Genomic DNA, 21,417 nt, shown 5'->3' on the forward strand with positions numbered 1-21,417 from the left:
TGTCACCTATCAATCAATGAGATTGCCGGACCAACTTTTCAACCTTCAGGCAGATTTATGGCCATAGCTTAAAATGGACCATGCTTGAGCAGAAGTTTTTGATTATACCTTTCAAATTATTGCTGAGATATAACCAAATATATATAACAAATATATAACAAAATATAACCAGCTTAGAAGATAAAGTGTGTATTGTTGTTTTGATTTATGAATGCAAAAGTTGTACCCTTACTGTAGCAATTATGTGAGAAAGTGTTATTTTTTAATTTAAATTTTGTTTCTTGTTCCTTAGGAATATGAAAGAAACCTAAGACTTAAAAAGATTATAAAGGAACATACGGTTTTTGTTTGCAACTACTTTTTCTTCTGAAGAACACCAGTTAGAATCAAAAGAGCAGAATGAATTGTTGCTTCTTGCTACCTTTTATCTCGGGAATTCCTCTCATATGGCCTTGCTTTACAGCAACAGAAATCTCTACAACAGAGGAAGTTGAGCACCCCGTGGGTTCTCACTTCCGAGTGAAGCGTGGTTGGATGTGGAACCAGTTTTTTGTACCAGAGGAAAGGAACGAGACTAATTATCACATTGGCCAGGTACTGGTTTTATGTTACAGGAAATAACGTTACAGAACTCTAAGTGGATGGGTTGAGGAAGTTTTAAGTCATTTGATAATTCTACATTTTCTCTGTGAAACCCTTAGGAAGCTTCAGACATCAGCCTAATTAATTGTTTCAGATTTTCAAGCATCTAAAATATTTGCAAAACTTGAGGAAGAAGAAAAGCTCTGACTTTCAAATTTTACTTTTGTCTCCCTTATGAAAATACTACCCTCATTTATCAACATCTGGAAATTTGATGGTGTTATTTTTGGTAATGGATCAAAGCAACCACACTGAGAATAATAACGTTTACCAACAGCATTTAGTCTGATTTTCTATTATGCTCAGTAGGTGTTGATTTACCCATCATTAATTTTTCATGAAGCAGATTAATACCAAACCCTTTTACAGCTAAGTAGCTTCAAGAGCCTACACACTTCATTTGATTATGAAGTATAAAGAATAATTATTTTTTCTTTTTTATAAGAATATATATATATTTAAAATTCCCCTAATGAGATAGAACATTCCCTATTTATGTTTTTGGTTTTTATTATTATTCAATTTTCTTTAAACAGAGGTAATTACAATACCGTGTCCTTTTCTGTAAGGATCTTTGTCTAGATGAATGAACTGAAATAAGTTTAACCGCTAATTAACTGGCACTAAAATTTAATTGGGCCCAAAGGGTGAAACACTCAAAATTCATTAACTCCCTTTTCCTAGCCCTTTCAGGAGAGCTGCAGTGTTAGCGTGATGTCCAGATTCTAAAGGACTTCATCTATCCCATCCAGCAAATGTATATGTGTATATTCAACCGAAGGCTCAGGTTAGGATCTTAGGCAAACAGATTTCAAACATTTGTGTATGTGCGTGTGCCTGCTTTGAGGCAATTTCACATCTTTTTATTCTCGAAGATGACTGCAGGTAAATCAGAGGCAGGATGGCAAAGATGAGGTCCTTGGTTAAGCGTGTGCTAGTTAACTGAGTCTCTGTAGCCACATTTACAGTGAACTCCACAGAGCCCCATAGGCTCTCCCATCAATGAGCCGGGTGACAGACTAACAGAGGCTGGTGACTTTTAGTGAATAAGGCTCTACAGGGAAGTGCATCAGTACAATCAGAGCAGAGACTAGCTCCCTGGCTGACTGTCACATTTTCTAGGTTTTGTTTTCGTGCTCCGGGCACATCTCCTGTTGCCTCCTTTCACATCATGATTGATTTTGCCTATTTTTTTCATTCTGTAAAAATACTTACAAAAGTATCCTAACAGATGTTTTCGCCTAAAACAATGTCATTAGGCTTAAATAACATACAGATAACTGGTTTAAAAGACAGTAATAATGAATATTTAGGTGTTGTAGTTAAAGAGCTAGTAAAAATAAAATGTAGCTGATGTGTCCAGATGACTTTCTTTTTGAACTGTTTGTTAACAGGGATTAAGTTTGGAAAGCACAATTAAGGAAAAAATTAAAGGCATATTGATTTGCCAAACCAATAGTAACTGCCTAATTGAAAAAAATATTTTTGAATAGAAATACAGAAAATATCGTAATACGGAATTCATGAAATTAAAATGTGTTTAACTTGTGTATTTTGTGACATTAAGAGGCTGATGTTTAAAAAAATAAGTAAATATATATCTCTTAAAAAGATCAGGCTTACTGATCCATGAAAATTATACTGTACATATATATTTGGAATACATTTATTCATTACCTAATTTGATTTATCATCTCATTCTAATACTTAATCAAACTTTCGAACTGTATCAAAATGATACTTGAAAAACATAGCCATCCTTTACTTTCATTTGATATACTTATTGGAAAGGACATTTGTTTCCCTAAGTTTCTTATTAGTAAGTCATGGAAACTTCTGTTTTATCTTATGAGTAATGAAGAGCTATCAGATGAAAAGAGCTATAACTTTATTATCTCTTTATTATTATTCCCAATCTGTTTCTTTCAATAAATAGTAGTGTTATTCAACACATGATTAAAGTTATTAAAATTCATTGTTTTAGGTATCTTCAGATATTCTACCCAATCACAGAGGAATATATTAATTAGTCCATTGTACCTTGAGCTATCAGAAAATTATGAATTGGTTTAAAATTTTATTTCTTTGGTTAGCTTTGTAAATTTTCAGCAAAGCTCTTACTTTGAAGAAGGACCTATTCATAAATGATGAATCAAAACTATGAATTCACAATAATTAAGGGATTATGGCATACTTCTTCTCTTTATGTAAAAATAATTTAGGTATGAGAACCCAACCAACTAATGTTACCTGTATCATAATAACCCTTGTTTTTATATATAAAATTCAAAATTCCATTAACACCATGAATGAACAAATTTACTTTGCCTTTAAAAAATAAAAAATAATGAGGGCACAAGAAGAAAAGATGCATTTGAGAACTGAGTTGAATTTGTTGGAAAGCAATAGATCTAATTTAGCAAAACTCAGAACAGTGGAAGCTCTGGGGTCAGACAGACCTGTTGTCTAAATCATAAACCTATATAAAAACCATGACTCTGTGAAAGTTTGAAAAATTTTCAGTCTCTCTTTCTCGGTATAAATAATTATATCAATAATATGTATCTCACGATGTTATGAGGATTTATTGGGAAATCATACATAAAGCAACTTGTAGATTTTATGGCATGTTATAAATGACAACAAGGAAGGGTGAGGCTCTCATTATCTTCTCAACATGCTTTCTTATTTTCCTGGTAATATTTTCTGTGTTTCCTATGTGTTTTTAGCCTAGAGATAAAACATCACTGTTCAAATTTACCTAGATTATTATTTTCCTATCTGTCTCTACATCCCAATCTAATACAAATATTTGAGAGTACAGTTTTAGTAACCAAGAATATAGTCATAGAGTAAACTTGAACCAGTTTTGTTGTGCAGAATTTATGGAAGGTACTTTGTTTTCTAATTACTGTAGTTTCTAATTAGAATAATCTATTTAGACTAATAAAATTTATGTAGTGATTTACATTGAAATTTCAGACTTCTCTGACTGATGATAGAATTTAATCTTAAAATTAATATTTCACCTGATTTAATATACTGTGGAAATTACATGGTGTTATTAACTTGGGGAAAAATTAACAGACATGAAAATAAAATCATTTAAATTGATTTGTCCGTTTAAACCTGTCTTGGAAACTAAATTATCCCTCTTTGCACTTGCAGCTAAGATCTGATTTAGACAATGGAAACAACTCTTTCCAGTACAAGCTTTTGGGAGCTGGAGCTGGAAGTATTTTTGTCATTGATGAGAGAACAGGTGACATGTATGCCGTCCAGAAGCTTGATAGAGAGGAACGATCCCTCTACACTCTAAGAGCCCAGGTAATAGACAGCACTACTGGAAGGGCTGTGGAACCTGAGTCTGAGTTTGTCGTCAGAGTCTCGGATATCAATGACAATGAACCAAAATTCCTAGATGAACCTTATGAGGCCATTGTACCCGAGATGTCTCCAGAAGGTATTGCATATTAATTTACGTCAAAGATGTATTAACAATGACAACAGATTTAAAATCTTGAGCTAATGTTTTTGGAAGTGAATTATTTAAAGTTCAACACTTGTACTTCCTTCTACAAACATATTAAGTAAAATATTTTTTAAAAATTAGATGATCATTTAAATTTTGTAAACAATAGTACTATATATTAATACATTATTTGTCTTGTTAAAATATCTCATTCCTCAAGGCAATAGAAAAAAGGGTTAAACATGTACATTTTAGGGATGCCTGAGTGCCTCAGTTGGTTAAGTGTTTGCCTTCAGCTCAGGTCATGATCCCAGGGTGCTGGGATTGAGTCCCGCATTGGGCTCCCTGCTCAGTGGGGAGCCTGCTTCTCCCTCTCTCTCTCTGCCTGACACCACCCCCTGCTCATGCTGTCTCTCCTCTCCCTCTGTCCTCTCTCTCTGACAAATAAATCTTAAAAAAAAAATGTAAGTTTTAGTGATTTATAAAATTCTTTAGCTTATTCACTTATTAGTTTCTCCATTCTAAAAATGCATTTTCCAAAACAGGATATAATCTTGTATCTTAAAAACACATAAGATCATCCTGAAAAATATGCATGTTTAAGTAGTAGAAGACCAATTTTTAAGACACAAATACTCTATGCATCAAAATCATGGAACATAAAGACTAAAAACAAAGTGGTTGAACACCTCTGTGCAACTGTATTTATCTTCAAAGTTCCTTTCAATTCCAATGTTATTTTTATAAATATTTTAAATATATTGCATATAGAAGCAAGTGCTTTCCATAAGCTATAAGAACTGAAGGCATTGAAAATCAGAAATGTCTTTCTAATAGAGAGGAAATTATGGTGTGGCTATGCAAAATTTGTTCACTCACTGAGTCAGAAAATTTTGATAGCACAATATATATTAAAATTAAGTCCATAAAATTTACTTAAGTGTGATAAATTCTGTTCCATAATGGCCATTTTAAATTATGCTAACATACTTCAAAATTGCTTTACCTAAATATTTAATTTATTAGCCACCAAATCTAAGATGTATATTCTGTTGTATATTTTCCTGATTCTTGTTTTTTAACATTCCAGAAAGCAATTTTTTATTTTTTAATTTTTTTTATTAACATATAGTGTATTATTTGTGCCAGAGGTTCCAGGAAGCAATTTAAAGACTTCTTTCTACATGTGTTCAGAACATAGGTCTTTATAGCATAAACAAATTTGACTGTGAATATGTATCAGGACCAATTATCATTAGATGTATATGAACATTTTTATTATTCTATTTGGTAGCTAAGCAATGAAACATTTCTTCTTCCCACTCCATCCTCCTCTTCCTCATTCACTTCCTCCTCCTACTCCTCTTCTTTCTTAAATAGCATACATTATGGACCTAACATTTACTAGAATATTTTTTGAAATGTAATTTTGGAGGTAATTGCTTATATGAAACTTATGTTTTAGTTATACCACACAAGCAGTAACTATTTTTAAATAAGGTGATATTTGATACTGTGTGTATGAAAGTGTTAATTTTGGGTAAGGTATGATGCTAATTGACTGGAGGAAGTGGGACATTTTAGGAGATGATATTTGAAGTTGATTACAAAGAGTCCAATCATGTCATGTTCTAGGAAAATATTCCCATACAGTATGAAGAGGATTGCATATATTAATTATTAATATGAAAGTTATTGTCAAATAGCAAGCATTTAGGCATGGCCATGGATGAGATGCCTTGGCAGAGAATGTATGTAGAAAAGAGAAAAGCATACAGGATGAGTTGACTGTTAAGCAAAAGGGGGTTGACTTGTAATTTAGAATGATTGAGATTGACCAGTGATGTAGGAAAAATAGAAAGACATGAAAAGAGATGTTGCAAAGGAAGAGGTCCGCCAGCTATGTGGAATGCTGCTGTGAGGTTGAATTAAATGAAGAAAGTATAGTGATTTTGATTTGGCAAGTTGAAGGCTCCTAGTGATTTTGGTAAGAGAAATTCAGTTGAATTAATGGGACTGCAATATTTTGGAGATTATTCTATTGCATGAATGGATGGAGAAGAGGAGGTTACAGTGAATTTAGCCAACTTTAAAAGATACTATACTACAGAGAGAAAATAGAGATGTGGACACTAGGTAGAGAGAGATAAAGGTAAATAGGATTTTTTTTTTATTATTATCATTATTTAAGCACTTATTGGGATGGGAATTTTAAAAGCACAGTTATATACTATAGGCAATGATCCAAAAGAAGGGTATTTTTGAAGAAAATCAGGGGGCTATAACTGATGGAAAACTATTCTTGAGAAGGAAAAGACCCATGGAATCTAGAGCAATAGTAGAGGAGACAGATTCAGGTTAGGTTAACACTTTGGTTGATAATAAACCAGTTAGTAAGTGCTTGTTTCTATCCATTAGATATGAGACAAAGGCACTAACTGAGAGCAAAGGGGTGGACTTTTTGATAGGAGGAGGAGGTACTCTATTATGAGATACTCTATTATGTAAAGTTGGAGAGTGGATCCACAAGGAGATTGCAGTATGTGGGATACAGTATTTGCATCATGGCATCAGTGTAGCCACAAGACTGTGGTTGATTCAGCAGACATCACAAAACCTTGGTTTGTTCTGTATGGTATTTGGCTAGCACAGATCTCTTTGCTGTGCAATTCAAGGTTCATGCATATATAAACCTAGTTAATCTGTGTATTTCAGTACATCCTGTGGGAGTGCCAGTCTGGGTTCAGGCATTATATGGAATCATACTAAAATCAATAAGCACTTTGTATTCCTTTCTGTGCAAGTTAAGTGGCCAATAGTCAGCTATTGTCAGAAATGTTATTTATATGGAGATAGAGGAATATCCCATTGTTCTGTCAACTGAGTGTAGATGGTTTCCCTCTGAAGCATTCCTTGAATTATTAACTTTGCTTTGAAGAAATCAATCAATATTATATGTGATTTTTCTGTTTTCCTCAATCTCAATATTTAAATAATGAATAATATGAATTATTTTACCTGAATATATACTTAATTCTTCATGTTCTTTCCATATTAATGCCATTTTATAGGTTCTTGAATGTTAATCTTGCTTCCAAACACCCTACCCACCATTCTTATCCTTTACAAAGCAACAAATGCAAACATTTTATTCTCTGTTGTCTTAAATATTGTGTGTTGTATTATAGTCAACTACCAGTTATTTTATTTGAATCTGTACTTTGCATGTAGAATTTGGTAGAGTACTGAAAGGAATCTCCATTTGAGAATGTCATCAGAAGAGGAAACCAAGAAAACTACAAACTACTTGTTGCTTATTAAACATATTTATTTATAGTGGGCTTTTACTGATCAGATTTATATTTAAAATGCAATTACTTCTTTTTTTTTAAGATTTTATTTATTTATTTGACAGACAGAGATCACAAGTAGGCAGAGAGGCAGGCAGAGAGAGAGGAAGGGAAGCAGGCTCCCCGCTGAGCAGAGAGCCCGATGTGGGGCTCGATCCCAGGACCCTGAGATCATGACCTGAGCCGAAGGCAGAGGCTTAACCCACTGAGCCACCCAGGCACCCCTTAAAATGCAATTACTTCTAATACTAGAACTACCAAATAGAATTGAGATAAAACATTGTCTTTCCACTTGTTAGTCTGGAATTACAAAATTATTATCTCTCTCCCACACAAAAATATAAGATCTAATAGGCTAGGAGTCACACAGGACCTGAAGTTTTTGATGACTGAGTAAAAAAAATTGAGTGCGTGGATGGGTAAAAAACTACATAAGGTTTATGTATAAACCTTATAAACATAAGATTTATTTTTAAATGAGGTTTGGGAGATGAACAAAGGATATCAGTGGTTATAAAACCCAGGGCGGCTTTGAGGGTGTCAGTTGAGCACACAGTTGACCTAAAGTGCTGCAGATAGTCTCTGAATAGTGATTCCTCAATTGTAAAATTTCCCAGTGCAGAACTTCTAGAAACATTTAAATTTCCAGAAATATATAACCCACTGAGACTGAATCATGAAGAAACAGAAAATCAGGGCAGACAGATTACTAATAAGAGTGACTCAGTAACTAAAAACATCCCAACGAATAAAAGTCCAGGACCGATTGGCTTCACTGGTAAGTTCTATCAAAGATTTAAAAGAAGGATTAATATCAATCCTTCTCAAACTCTTCGAGAAATTTGAAGAGGATGGAACACTCCCAAAGTTAATTTTACAAAGTTAACATTACCCTGATACCAAAACCAGATGAGGACACCACAAGAAAACTACGGGTCAGTATCTCTAGTGAACACAGATGCAAAAATTGTCAACAAAATTTTAGCAAGCCCAATTCAACAGCACATTAAAAAGATCATATACCTTGATCAGGTGGGATTCAGCTCCAGGATGCAAGGATGGTTCAACAGAAGCAAATCAAACATGATATACGACTTTAGTCAAATAAAGTATAAAGATCATATAATAATAGCATTACTGTATTACATATTGGAAAGTTACTAAAATAGTAGATCTTAACTGTTCTCACCACAAAAAGGTAAAATTGTAATTATATGAGGTGATGGGGGTGTTAACTAACCTTATTGTGGTAATCCTTTCTCAATATATTTGTATCAACCATCATGTTGTATACCTTGAACTTATACAATGTTGTATATCAATTGTATCTCAGTAAAGCTTGAAGAAAAAGAAATTCACTTTAATAGTATTTACCATCAAAATAATATGTCACCTATTATAAAAGAAGAGATTGAATTTGATTTATGTAAAGTACATGTAAATTTAGATGTCACTTTTTGAATTCATAAATTTAATAAGCATCAACACTCAGCAGAAATTTATCTGAAATATAAAAATCCTTATTTCTTAAAATACATCAAATTTGAAAATTATATTCTATGAAACTTCTGTCTTTGGAGATATGACTTGAATGTGACTGAGTTTGGAATGGATTACTCTTTGTATTTTCTCTGAACATATTGTTTGCTTTCTTAAACACAGTCCATCTGTCTGACGTAGATTCTCTCACATTATGAAAAGTAGAGGTGTCAAAAATACAACACAAGAATAAGAATGACCTAATTTTCAGGTGATGGTAGACAGAAAAAACAAAAAAAAAGTTTGAAAAATATTTTGCACGTTTAAGATAACAAGTGGGAAAATATCATCTGTTTCTTGAGTTTTGCTTGGAGGTTCTAGGTTGTAAAATAATTGAATCTCAAATATAAACACCAGAGAGATGTGCTAATCAGTCCCTGTAAATAAATAAAGATCCTCACTAATAAAATAAGTGCCTGGTGTGAGAGAATGAGCAGATCCACAGATTAAAACTTTATTTCTGTCATGAATTTGATTGCATAAAATTATAATTTACTAAATTATCTAATATATATATATGTTTTTTAAGATTTTATTTATTTGACAGACAGAGATCACAAGCAGGCAGAGAGGCAGTGTGGGGGGAGGGTGGGAAGCAGGCTCCCTGCTGAGAAGAGAGCCCAATGCGGGGCTTGATCCCAGGACTCTGGGATCATGACCTGAGCTGAAGGCAGAGGCTTTAACCCACTGAGCCACCCAGGTGCCCCTAAATTATCTAATATTTTATATCTGTTTTAATGTTACAAAAATCACAGATACAGAGTGTAGGTCAAAATAATATTTAATTTGGGCTTCTTTAAACTTGACCATTACACAATTCAACATCCTCTCAATAAATTTGCTTCAATGTAGTCAAAACATACTTGTACTAAAACTGCATGTAAAAATAGCTAGCCTATTCACAATTTATATCTTCATTCTAAGAAAAGCCTGTTTAATATTTTTACCACTGAACTTAACACACAAAAAGTTACACACTAAAATAAATGAGTCATTTTGAAATCTACAGTTCAGATCTTGGCATTCAAACATATATTAAACTAGGACACACTGTTTATTTAGTATTCTATAATGAGTGGAAACTTTACATACAAAATGTCCTTGTCACAGGTTGCTGACTTCTCTATTGCCTGCAGAATATCTAAATTAGTCTGCATATCAAAATTTATCACTGTTTTACATTTTTATGGATATCTCCCATAATCACTAGAAAGAAGATAAAGCATTCAGTGTGAAATATGAGATATCATTTTAAAAAGTTTTGTTACTAATATTAAACTTAACATTTAAGTGAGAATCATTCGTCTTCTGTAATACTTGTGGTTAATACTAAAGTCCATTTATAAATCAATATTGATGGAATTATACTATTCTTACATTAGATTTTACTTTTGGTTGCAGAATATGTCTAATGTGTAGGGAAATCATATTCATGCTGTCAGTAATGCTTTTGAGCTTTAAAAATTTCATGTTGTGGGACGCCTGGGTGGCTCAGTTGGTTAAGCGGCTGCCTTCAGCTCAGGTCATGATCCCGGCGTCCTGGGATCGAGTCCCACATCGGGCTCCTTGCTCGGCAGGGAGCCTGCTTCTCCCTCTGCCTCTGCCTACCACTCTGTCTACCTGTGCTTGCTTTCTCCCTCTCTCTCTCTCTCTGACAAAAAAAAAAAAAAATTTCATGTTGTTTTCTAAGTTTTAGCACTTATTAACAATGCCACAGAAAGCATAGTTTATATGTAATTTCTCATATCCAATAAATATTTTATCTCATATTAATATACCATTATCTTATAATGATTTCATAGCTTGTGTCAAAACAAATAAAGTATATCGGGAAACTGCAGTTCCCAGTTCCCATAGTTGGGGCTACTAAACTATGATTTTCCTCTCAAGAATTTGGTACAAGTTTACATCGTGTGTAACCTACATAATAATAAGTTTTCACCATATAGTATTGCTGACAAAAATGGGTAAAGTCAAATATTGTCTTAAACTTTTCATAAAGTCCTTTTACAAAAACTAGTTTTATTAAAAATTCAGAATCTAACTAAAAGACAAAACTGATTTGAAATCTCCGTTTATGTAAGTCTTAGCAGTAATATAGCAAACAATATCAACCATCAATGTAATAATAGAACCCAGAATTATTGTATTAAATACTACGTTTGTATGTTTATTATCGGAACGAGTAAACTGAGAAATTCCTCTTATTAAAACATGATTCTGAGAGGCTCCTGACTGGCTCAGTCAGGAGAGCTCGCAACTCTTGATCTTCATGTTGTGAGTTTGAGCCCCATCTTGGGGGTAGACATTACTTCAAAATAAAATCTTTAAAAAAAAAGAAAGAAAGAAAGAAAGAAATGTGATTCTGAGAGAATAATTTTTTGTAGTTAAACTTTTGTTCATTGCTAGAATAGATACAAATTGACTTAAGACGATCTTTAGACTATAAGAGTCTAATCATATGGTCTCTTTTCATTTCCACGCAATACAGCTGTCTCTGATCAAGCTATAATGACTCAACTCAGAGACACATGCTGACTTTTGGACCCTTCAGTCACCAAAAGGCAGTCTAGCAGCAGATGCCCTATTTTGGGTATTCTCCCTAGCAAGTGACTTTAATAGTAGATACAGCAGATAAAAAGAGTGTCCACTTCAGGTAGGATGGCTTATTGCTAAGGATGCTAGATTGTCCTTGAAAGACAGTGACTTGGCTAATACAGTAACAGCATGTCATGTGTGTTCTAAACACTGCGCAGGGCAACTGCCAAAGGAGTCTGGGGCCACCCAATGGAGTTTCTAGTTGTTGACAGGTTCGCAAATTGATTATATTGGTCCCCTCCCTCGGAGTGAGAATTTTAAACATGCCTGGTTTTGTGTGGAAACATGCTTTCCCTTGTCATTATGTGAACCAGGCTGTCACTACTAGGAAATTAGGGAAACTGAGCACTGTGTATGGATAGATTGTGATTAAGGGTCTCATTTCAAAGGTCATAATATGCAAGACTGGAAAAAGAACATGATTTTGAATGGAGGTTCTATCTCCTACATAATGCACAAAAAGCAGGGTTGGTAAAAAGAAAAAAAGAAAGAAATATAAAGCAGCAGATTAAATTACTAACAAGTACAACCACCTTGGCCAAGTGGACTAAAGTACTGTCCCAGGCTTTCATAGATTTGAATGACCAACCAGTAGAGAGTGTTGCTCCATATGCCCATCTGCCGACCCCTGCTGAGGCACCAATACCCTAAAGGTATAGAAGCCAGGGGAAACCACCATTGCCCCAAATTCTGCACTTCAAATTAACATACTACGCTTCTGAGAACACCAAGCCTCATCACGCCTGGGAAAAGTTATTTACCGGAATTTGCAATGAGATGTCCCACCAGGATGAGTGAGTTACTTCGCACCTCTGGGTGAATGAAAACTATTTACTTCTCACTGGGATCCCGTTGTCCTGCTGTAACTGGACCCTGGAATAGAACACTGTCCATTAAAAGAAAGAAGAAGAAAAAGAAAAAGAGAGAGTGAGAAAGGAAGGAAGGAAGGAAGGGGAAGGAAGGAAGGAGGTTTGGGATCTGATCCGCAATATGCCATCCCCAGATCATCTCCCTACACGTGATAGTGCTTCCTTCCCCCAGCAAACACGTGGTATGCACAGCCAGGTCAAGTTCCTGAAGCTGCCGACCCCCCTCTCCTCAAGGCCAGGTGGCATATTGTTTCCTGCTAGTTTAATCATTTGACTGCCTTGTTTGTTCCTCCCATTGGCCTTGACACAGAAGCCCTTACATTCACCCAGCAAGACTTGAATGATAGCAACCGAAGTCTGCCCCTAATTGAACGCTGACATGTCTCTGATGATAAAAGCTGCTCTCTAAAGTAAAACAGCCTTGGGCACTTAGAGCCTCACAAGGGGCTGCCTGTGACATTATTCAAACAAATGTTATATGTTCATACCTCATGACTCTGTTAGTGTGTCATCTTTATTAAATCACATGAAGATACAAGTGATCTGACCCCCCACTTAGGGGACTTAGCAAATGAGTGGTACAGATCGCAGGATTCTTGGTGCAAACAGTTGTCTCTGTTTGGGGAATTATTCTTAATCTGTATTTCTCTTGTGTATGTCAGTATCACCTGCTTTCAGGGTAGACTGATAGCTGACAAATGAGCTACCTCCGTTTTAATGAAGCCCCTTGCTGATGGCTCAGGCCACATCATGGAAGAGAGGAAGCCTGTAAGATTGTAAGAACAGGTCACGAGGTTGTGGACGTTGGGGGTGGTCATTGAGAGGATGTGACTGCCAGTTGACCTGTGTGCTGGGCCTCAGAAATCAGAGGCTCCTCAGCCCCTCCCCTGTCCTTGGAATGTGGGTTCCACTAGCCTGGTTCCCCTCAGAAGTTGCCCCACGCATCCAGATCTGAGATAGAGACATAGTGTTGAGTCAGGAAGGTATAAATAACAGAAGCTACATGCGGCTCTGTAACTTTCAAGCCCTGGTGGGCAGATCCAGAAAACTGCTGGTCTTACAACCACCCAAAACAAGCCTCATAATAAGTTCTCTTGCACAACACAGCTACTACCGACCAACCTAGAATGGTCTGCCTCTTTCTTTGGTTTCCTCCTGCCCTCCTTGGGAGGGGCCGGTTTCAGATTACAGCCGAGAAAATTAGGAAGATTTTGTGACAAATAGTGATCAGATCTCCAGTTTCACCTAGGATAGCCCTGCTTAATCCTATTGGGGGGGGTATTTTGTCCAAAAAGCATTTGGTCCTGATTTTTTATTTTTAAAAATAGTATTAGTAGGTGCATTATAGTAAGCCAGAGTGAATTTGGGGGACATCTACTTCGTACTTGTGGCTCTTCCATGGGATGTGAGAAGTAGTGTATGAGACATATGGGCATTGAATTAAACGTCTCCTTTTAAGACATGATTAAATCTAAAAGAGAGCTAGTGATAACCCAGGACACTGTTCATAAAAACAAAATTAAACTAAGAAACTGATTAAATAATGAAACTACATGTGAAAAATATCTATCCGGTGATATATTTAATGTTAAATTAATTTATATAAAGCATTTTCATTAATGTACATATGTATCATTTGTCCTTTAGAAATAACTTTATTCCTAACATAATTTAAAGGAACTTTCATTTTTGATCCACTATTGTGGCTAAACCAACTTTGTCAGTTTTAGTGAGAGCACAATAAAACGTTGATGAAATGAATGAAGAGGCTAAGCAGGTTGGTTCATATGTGAGGCATGTACCAGGTTTCATACACCAACTGAGTAAATGCACCAGTGAGCATAAGACTCTACTGAATGACATTTCAGTAGAGTAAGAGCCACCAATCCAGGATGGGAAAAAGGAACAAATTAGTATGTCTAATAACAACAGGGATTTGGGCATTGAGACAAATACCAAGTTATCAATCACCCGACCCTGATGGAGAAGTTTGGCATTTGTCTTTTTTCCCTGATGTTATACAAAAAATTTCGTATTTTGTTATTCTATTTGTATTGTGTACCTTTCACATGTATATCTATAATTTATTTTATTTTTTATTTATTTTTTAAAAGATTATTTATTTATTTATTTGGCAAGCAGAGATCACAAGTAGGCAGAGAGGCAGTAGAAAGAAGGGGAAGCAGGCTCCCTGCCGAGCAAAAAGCCCGATGTGGTGCTTGATCCCAGGACCCTGAGATCGTGACCTGAGCCAAAGGCAGAGGCTTAGCCCACTGAGCCACCCAGGCGCCCCTCTATAATTTATTTTAAACCAATTTTTGCAAATGGTGTGAAGCACGTGCCAAATCCTAGGTCAAAAGAGAGATAACCAACACACAGATGTGTAGATGCATGGAGATATCCAGTTCACCCCGAAACATTCACTGAAATGATTCTCCAGTGCTCAGCTGTGCCACCATTGCATAAATGAGTTCTCACCACATATGTATTCTCTGGGTTCTGAGTCTCTAGGCAGTTTTATCGTATTTTTTTGCTCCAGGGACTGACACTATATTGTCTTCATTGATGTGGTTGTGTCCTAAGCCTTGCTGTTTGTCGGTACAAGTCCTCCAGATGTCGTTCACCAAAATCGTCTTGGCTCTGCTTGCTCCTTTGCATTTCCAGGCATATTTCATAATCATCTTTCTAATTTATTCAGTAATACAACTTGCTAGGGTTTTGATTAGGATAGCCTTTACACTGTGGATCAATTTGTTGATATTTCTATGAAGTCATCAAATTCATAAACCCACTATTTTTGTTCATTTTTGATCATTAATATCTCTTTGGTTTTTTTTGTAGAGATCTTTAATAATTTTTGCTTAGATGTTCCTGGATATTTTTATTTGTTATGTATGTTATGCATTTAATTGAAGTATTTTATAAATATGTATTTCTGGTGTGCATGAAAATGGAGTTTTGTGCAACCTTGCTAATTTTATTAATTTAATATTCGCCTGTAAACTTTTCTTAGGTATATTCTGCTTGATTTTCTAACAAAAATACTGTCACCTTTGAATAATTGTTGTAATTTAAAAAAAAATGTTTCTGATATCTGTCTGTCTATCCATCCATCTATCCATGCATCTATCATATATGAATCATTGGTCTGTCATCATTATCGTCTTTAATCATTCACTTCGGTACGCGTGGCATTGTCTCATTGTCTCACATTGTCTAGGAGGTTCAATACAATGCTTTAAAACATAGCAGTGATAATAAACTTCTTGCTTTTTAACTACTCCAGAAGGAAAAGTTCTAAATCTTCATAATTAAATATGATTGCTGTCAAAGTTTGAAAAATGTCCTTTATCAGATTTAGAAGGCTGCATTTTTCCCCTAATTTTCTGAGTTTTTACTGAAAATAAAAATAGAATATTTTCAGATCTATTTTATATATCTAATAAGAATTTTTGTTTTACATTTTTCTTTTTTAAGCCATTAATGCCACAAATTATGTTCATTTTCTGATGTTAAAACATCCTTTAATTTTAGTAATCAAAAATTCAAAATGTCTTCTCCTGTGAAAATAAACATTTAAAAATAGTTTGACAAGTATGCTTGAGATGGGCCTGTATGAATTATGTTCTTATGTAGAAGAATACCCACAATATTTTATATTAGGTTTTCCATTTAGTAGAGAACAAGGGAGTGACACATTAGAACAGTGAAGGGGTATGTTCTGCTTAGAAGTAAATGAAGCATCAATTTAAAATGTGCTTGAAAAAATTGGGGGGAAAACCCCTAATTTTGTAACTTGTTTTTCTATAAACGAGCATGGGGTGATCTGTGAGTCAGTGCGTTTTCATGATCTTCCTGGTACTCATTTGTATAGTACTAGGTAAAGAGGTCTAAAGTCTTAATTGTAAGAATTTCTTTTGGTCAAAAACTAACCATATAATAATTTTGACTTTTGCTCCTGAAGCTAGAGTAGACAGGTAGTCTAGTTCTGGAATCTAGGGATGGAGCACTCCTATAGAAAGAAATGAAATGGAGACATGGAGAGGAAATGTAGAAAAAGTAAATGAATGTGTGCACAGAGGGTAGTTAAAAGAACAACTCTTGCCCAATACAAACTGATTGAATTGAGGGTCCCTAAGAATCCTTTTCTTGGAGTAACTGTTTACAGTTACTACAGAAATGCCTTTTATTATTTGCTGATTATTTATTAATTTATTATTTTATTGAGATATATTCAATATATAATGTTGTATAAGTTTAAGATCTACTATATGTTGATTTGGTACATTTATATATTGCAGTATATAGTTACCACCTCATATTAGCTAGCATCTTCAACACATTATCTTTTGTGTGGGGTGTTGGGGGGGAGACAAATTAAGATAGACTCTCTTAGTAACTTTGAAATATACAATATAATACTGTTGACTATAATTATCATGCTGTACATAAGCTCTCCAGAACTTATTTATTTTCTAACGAGTTTTCTAGGCTTTGATCAGTATTTACTCAATTGTCCCACCCTAACCCCCTGTTAACCTCTGTTTCTATGAGCTCAGCTCTTTTAGATTCCACATGTAAGTGATATCTTTGTCTTTCTCTGCCTTATCAGGCTTAGCATACTGCCCTTAAGGTCCATCCATGTTATCACAAATGGAAGTAATGTATTGTAAGACACTTGAAACTATTGTGTTTACACTTTGTGTGGTTGTACAGTATACAAGTGTTAAGTAACTAACAAAATACTGAGACAAAAGAGCAAATATCACATACATTTGAGGGCCACGGTAAAAATTTCAACAATTCTGTTATAGAAGAATAGAAGGGCTTCCTCTTAGAGTGTCTCAGTTTATAATTAGCTTGTAATTAAAATATTAATGATGCTAGTTGTAAAGAAAAGCACATAGGCTATTTGATTCTGTGATGCTCATGTTGCCATTCTTACTGACACAGAACATAATGTTTCAATAAATGCAGATTTCCAACAAGACCCATAATGCTATTCCACGTTTACATAAAGATGATTAAAAAGCTTAATATCTTTAAATAAATATGTTTAATTTATGAATGGAGTTTAAATGCACAAATACTTACATTGTGTTTTATTGATTGTTACTGAATTTTCATGAGAGCACTTTACGTTATCAGTATCTGGTAGCTTTTGCTTTGTACTTTTAAAAAAAGAATTCTTCAAAGTAAGAAAGAATTTTATAGATGGGTATTAAACAGGGTAGATAATTATGGCCTTCCTAAACTTGATATTAATTCAAGCACATTTCAATAATTTTTTTAACATTTTATCAACATTCTGTGACTTTTTTGAGTTACAGGTCACAATATGATTTTTAAATTAAACTGCTTCCAATTCCGTTTTGATTCTTCCATTAATAATACACCTTTGAAACCTCCTGAATGGATCTTGTAATGGATCATTTAATGGTTATATTTCATTATAGAATAGATTTACATGTTTAAAATCTACATTGCATATAGGAATTAGGGCTATTTTGCATGAGGCTATATTATCTTGTTTATACAGAATGATACTAGTTTTATAATTCTGAATAAGGAGGGCTCGTCTTTCATGTGTATCATCGTCTTGCTTGCTAAGGAGAGAATGCTTTATAGAACTGAATGCATTGTTCCATAATACCACAGTCTTAATTTCTTGTTACTATTTATATTTTCTTCAGGAACATTAGTCATCCAAGTGACAGCAAATGATGCTGATGATCCTTCAAGTGGCAATAATGCTCGTCTCCTGTACAGTTTACTACAAGGCCAACCATATTTCTCCATTGAACCAACAACAGGTATTTATGAATGAAATAAAGTGTAATTCAACAGGATTCTAAGTAAGCAGATGTCAGAACAAAAATCATCTGCGTATTATAAACATGTTGTACAGTAAACCTGATGTTTCAATAAATAAATGCATTGTACTTTTAAACATTTAATTCTTTTTAGGCTTTTAGCTGATTTTTCTAACTTTCAGAGATTGAATTTTCCACATCTATACCACAAATCGTTTGTATATGTAAAGATTATAACAAATCAACTGGAAAAGGAAAAAAAACCAATTTAAATTATGCTAAAGGCACTTAAAACAATTGACTAAAATTTGATATAGGAAAAGCCTGCAAGCATATTAAAAATGATTAACCTCAGCAGTCATCATGGAAATGCAAATTAAAACCACATGAGAAACGCAACACCTTTACACCCAATTCTCTCCAGAGTCAAACGTAGGTAGATTCTAGCAGTGTCTGTTTAATACATTCACCGTTGCCTATAGTGATTCATATGAAAGATTATACTTGTAAAACACTTTAATCCACAATTAAAATGCCATCACAATATGGTCCAATTCATCCCTTTTTGTTTTTATAGGTCTCACAATTTTTTAATGAACATTTTTCCCCAGCCTTATTTGAGGACTGGCCATTTTCTGTCTTTGTGTTAGTGTTCCCAAAATCTTTAGGCCAGCATCCCCTTGTCCTTTGTACCACCTTGAATTTTTCTTAGTTTTTTTTTTCAGTGATAATTAATTACTTTTTCAGTAAATAATTTTATAGAAAGTTGATATTTATCACATTTATTATGGTCCATCTTGAGTTTGAAAATCTGTGTATATATTTATCTCTATTGGTAGATTATGAATAACTGTTGGTCAAAAACAAACCTTTCTTCACATACCACGACTTAAAATAGACTTTAACATCACAGGTGCACAATATTTTTTGCATAAATTTGGTGTTATAATTTACACATTTATTCATAATTAACTTCTTTCAAACTTAAGGGAAAAGTTAATTGTAGCACACTAATATGTTAGCGAAGACAGCAGAAAATAATTTGAGGTAGAAATAAGATATTCCTCTTCTCTACCTGCAGATTATATTAACATAGGTATTTTATTAAGGGTCTGCTAGTATTCTTAGTATCCGATGACTGTTCTAACCTCCAGGCAGAGTTGGTGTTTATTATTATCGTTATTATTTTTTCTTCGGGGCAGTGTCTACCGCATTGTAGTGCTTTAAAATGTGTCAAAAGAATGATTATTTAATGATTGAATTCTTAGGAGTTTAACTAGGAGGATACCATGGTTAATAATGAAATAATAATTGATGTTTTTATTACATTTTTTAAGGAGTCATAAGAATATCTACTAAAATGGATAGAGAACTGCAAGATGAGTATTGGGTAATTATTCAAGCCAAAGATATGATTGGTCTGCCTGGAGCACTGTCTGGAACAACAAGTGTATTAATTAAACTTTCTGATGTGAATGACAATAAACCTATATTTAAGGATCGTAAGTAGAAAACGTCTTGAATTTTCATTATAACATAATTATGCATATGTTAAATATATGCAGATGTCATCGCCTATTAGCACTGGAACAGCACTAGAATTGTATAAAATAATTTGTTAGTTATTCTGTGTGATTATTTTTATTAGTGTGAAAAGTCAAATACAAATGAAACAGTACTGTGTTTTCTTTCGATTGCTTCTGTAACAATTTCCACAAGCTTTATGCCTGAAATTATTATACTAATGAAATGTCACAGGTGTCACCGTATTAAGTTCAAGGTGTCTGCAGGGCTGTGTTCCCTTCCCAAGGATCCAGGGGAGAATCCATTTCTTTGGATTTGGTTATTGGCAAAATTCAGTTCTTTACGTTTGTAGGATTAAGGTCACTGTTTCCTTGATGGCTGTCAGGTGAAGGACACTGTTAGCTCCTTAACGCGTCTTTCTGATTCTTGTGTATAACTCACGCACCTGAAACATAGCAAAAGGTGTCAGATCCTACACACACAGTCATCTCTCTGACCCACACTTTTGCCTCTTCTTCACTTTTAAGGACTAATGTGATTAGATCAGGTCCACTTGGAGGAACCAATACACTCTCCACATCTCAAGATCAGCTAATTAGCAATATGAATTCCACCTGCAACCTTAATTCCGTTTTGTCAATACGTTCATAGGTTCTGGGGTATTAGAACACATATATTTTGGGGATTCATTTTTCTACCTACCACAGTAATGATTTGAAATGATAATATTTTTAAATTTTTATTTATATTCAATATATTAAAACTAAAAACAGAAATAAACACAATTCACCTGTTTTTGTGTTCACCTATGATTTATATATATGAAAAAATCATATATAATATTTCACATATAAGAGAGATCATACCGTCTTTTTCTTTTTCTGACTTATTTCACTTAGCATAATGCCCTTGAGGTCCATCCATGTTGTTGCAAATAACAAGATTTCATTCTTTTTTATGGCTAAGTAATATTTGTGTGTGTATGTATCATAATTTCTTCATCCATTCATCCACTAATGGACACTTAGTTGTTTCCGTATGTTGGCTGTTGTGAGTAATAATGCAATGAGCATGCGAGTGCGGGTATGTTTTCTAATAGGTGTTTTTATTTTCTTTGGTTGAATACCCAGAAGTGGAATTGCTGGATCATAAGGTAGTTCTGTATTTAGTTTTTCAAAACACCACCACATTGCTCTCCATAGTGTCCGCTCCAATTTATGTTCCCACTAACAGTGCACAGGGTTCCCTTTTCTACATGTCCTCACCAACACTTGTTCTTTCTGGTCTTTTGAATAATAGCTGTTCTAACAGGTGTGCGGTAATATTTCATTGTGGTTTTGATTTGCATTTCCCTGATGATAAATGATATAGAGCATTTTCTCATGTACCTGTTAGCCATCTGTGTGCCTTTTTTGGAAAAATGTTTATTTAGATCTTATGTCAATTATTAATATTATTATTAGATATTGAGTTCTATGAGTTCCTATATATTTTGGATATTAGTACATTATCAGATATATGATTTGCAAATATTTCTTCCCATTCAGTAAGTTGCCTTTTCATTCTTTTGATGGTTTCCTTTGCTGTGCAGAAGCTTTTTAGTTTGATAT

The 21,417-nt window shown here is 34.2% G+C and overlaps 1 protein-coding gene across 1 annotated transcript in view; it reads left to right on the forward strand.

Moving 5' to 3' along the window:
- Positions 1 to 292: 292 nt before the first annotated feature.
- The window catches only part of LOC111154252 (cadherin 19), a 73,540-nt gene continuing 52,415 nt past the window's right edge, over positions 293 to 21,417 (forward strand). Inside the window, exons 1-4 of the mRNA XM_022513753.1 lie at positions 293 to 594; positions 3,811 to 4,105; positions 18,164 to 18,283; positions 19,621 to 19,785. Coding sequence (XP_022369461.1) covers positions 400 to 594; positions 3,811 to 4,105; positions 18,164 to 18,283; positions 19,621 to 19,785 — 775 coding nt within the window. The 5' untranslated portion in view covers positions 293 to 399. The remainder of the gene's footprint in view (positions 595 to 3,810; positions 4,106 to 18,163; positions 18,284 to 19,620; positions 19,786 to 21,417) is intronic.

Source organism: Enhydra lutris, unplaced genomic scaffold (genome assembly GCF_002288905.1).
Source record: "Enhydra lutris kenyoni isolate GAN:26980312 unplaced genomic scaffold, ASM228890v2 scaffoldscaffold36, whole genome shotgun sequence".
Classification (NCBI taxonomy): domain Eukaryota; kingdom Metazoa; phylum Chordata; class Mammalia; order Carnivora; family Mustelidae; genus Enhydra; species Enhydra lutris.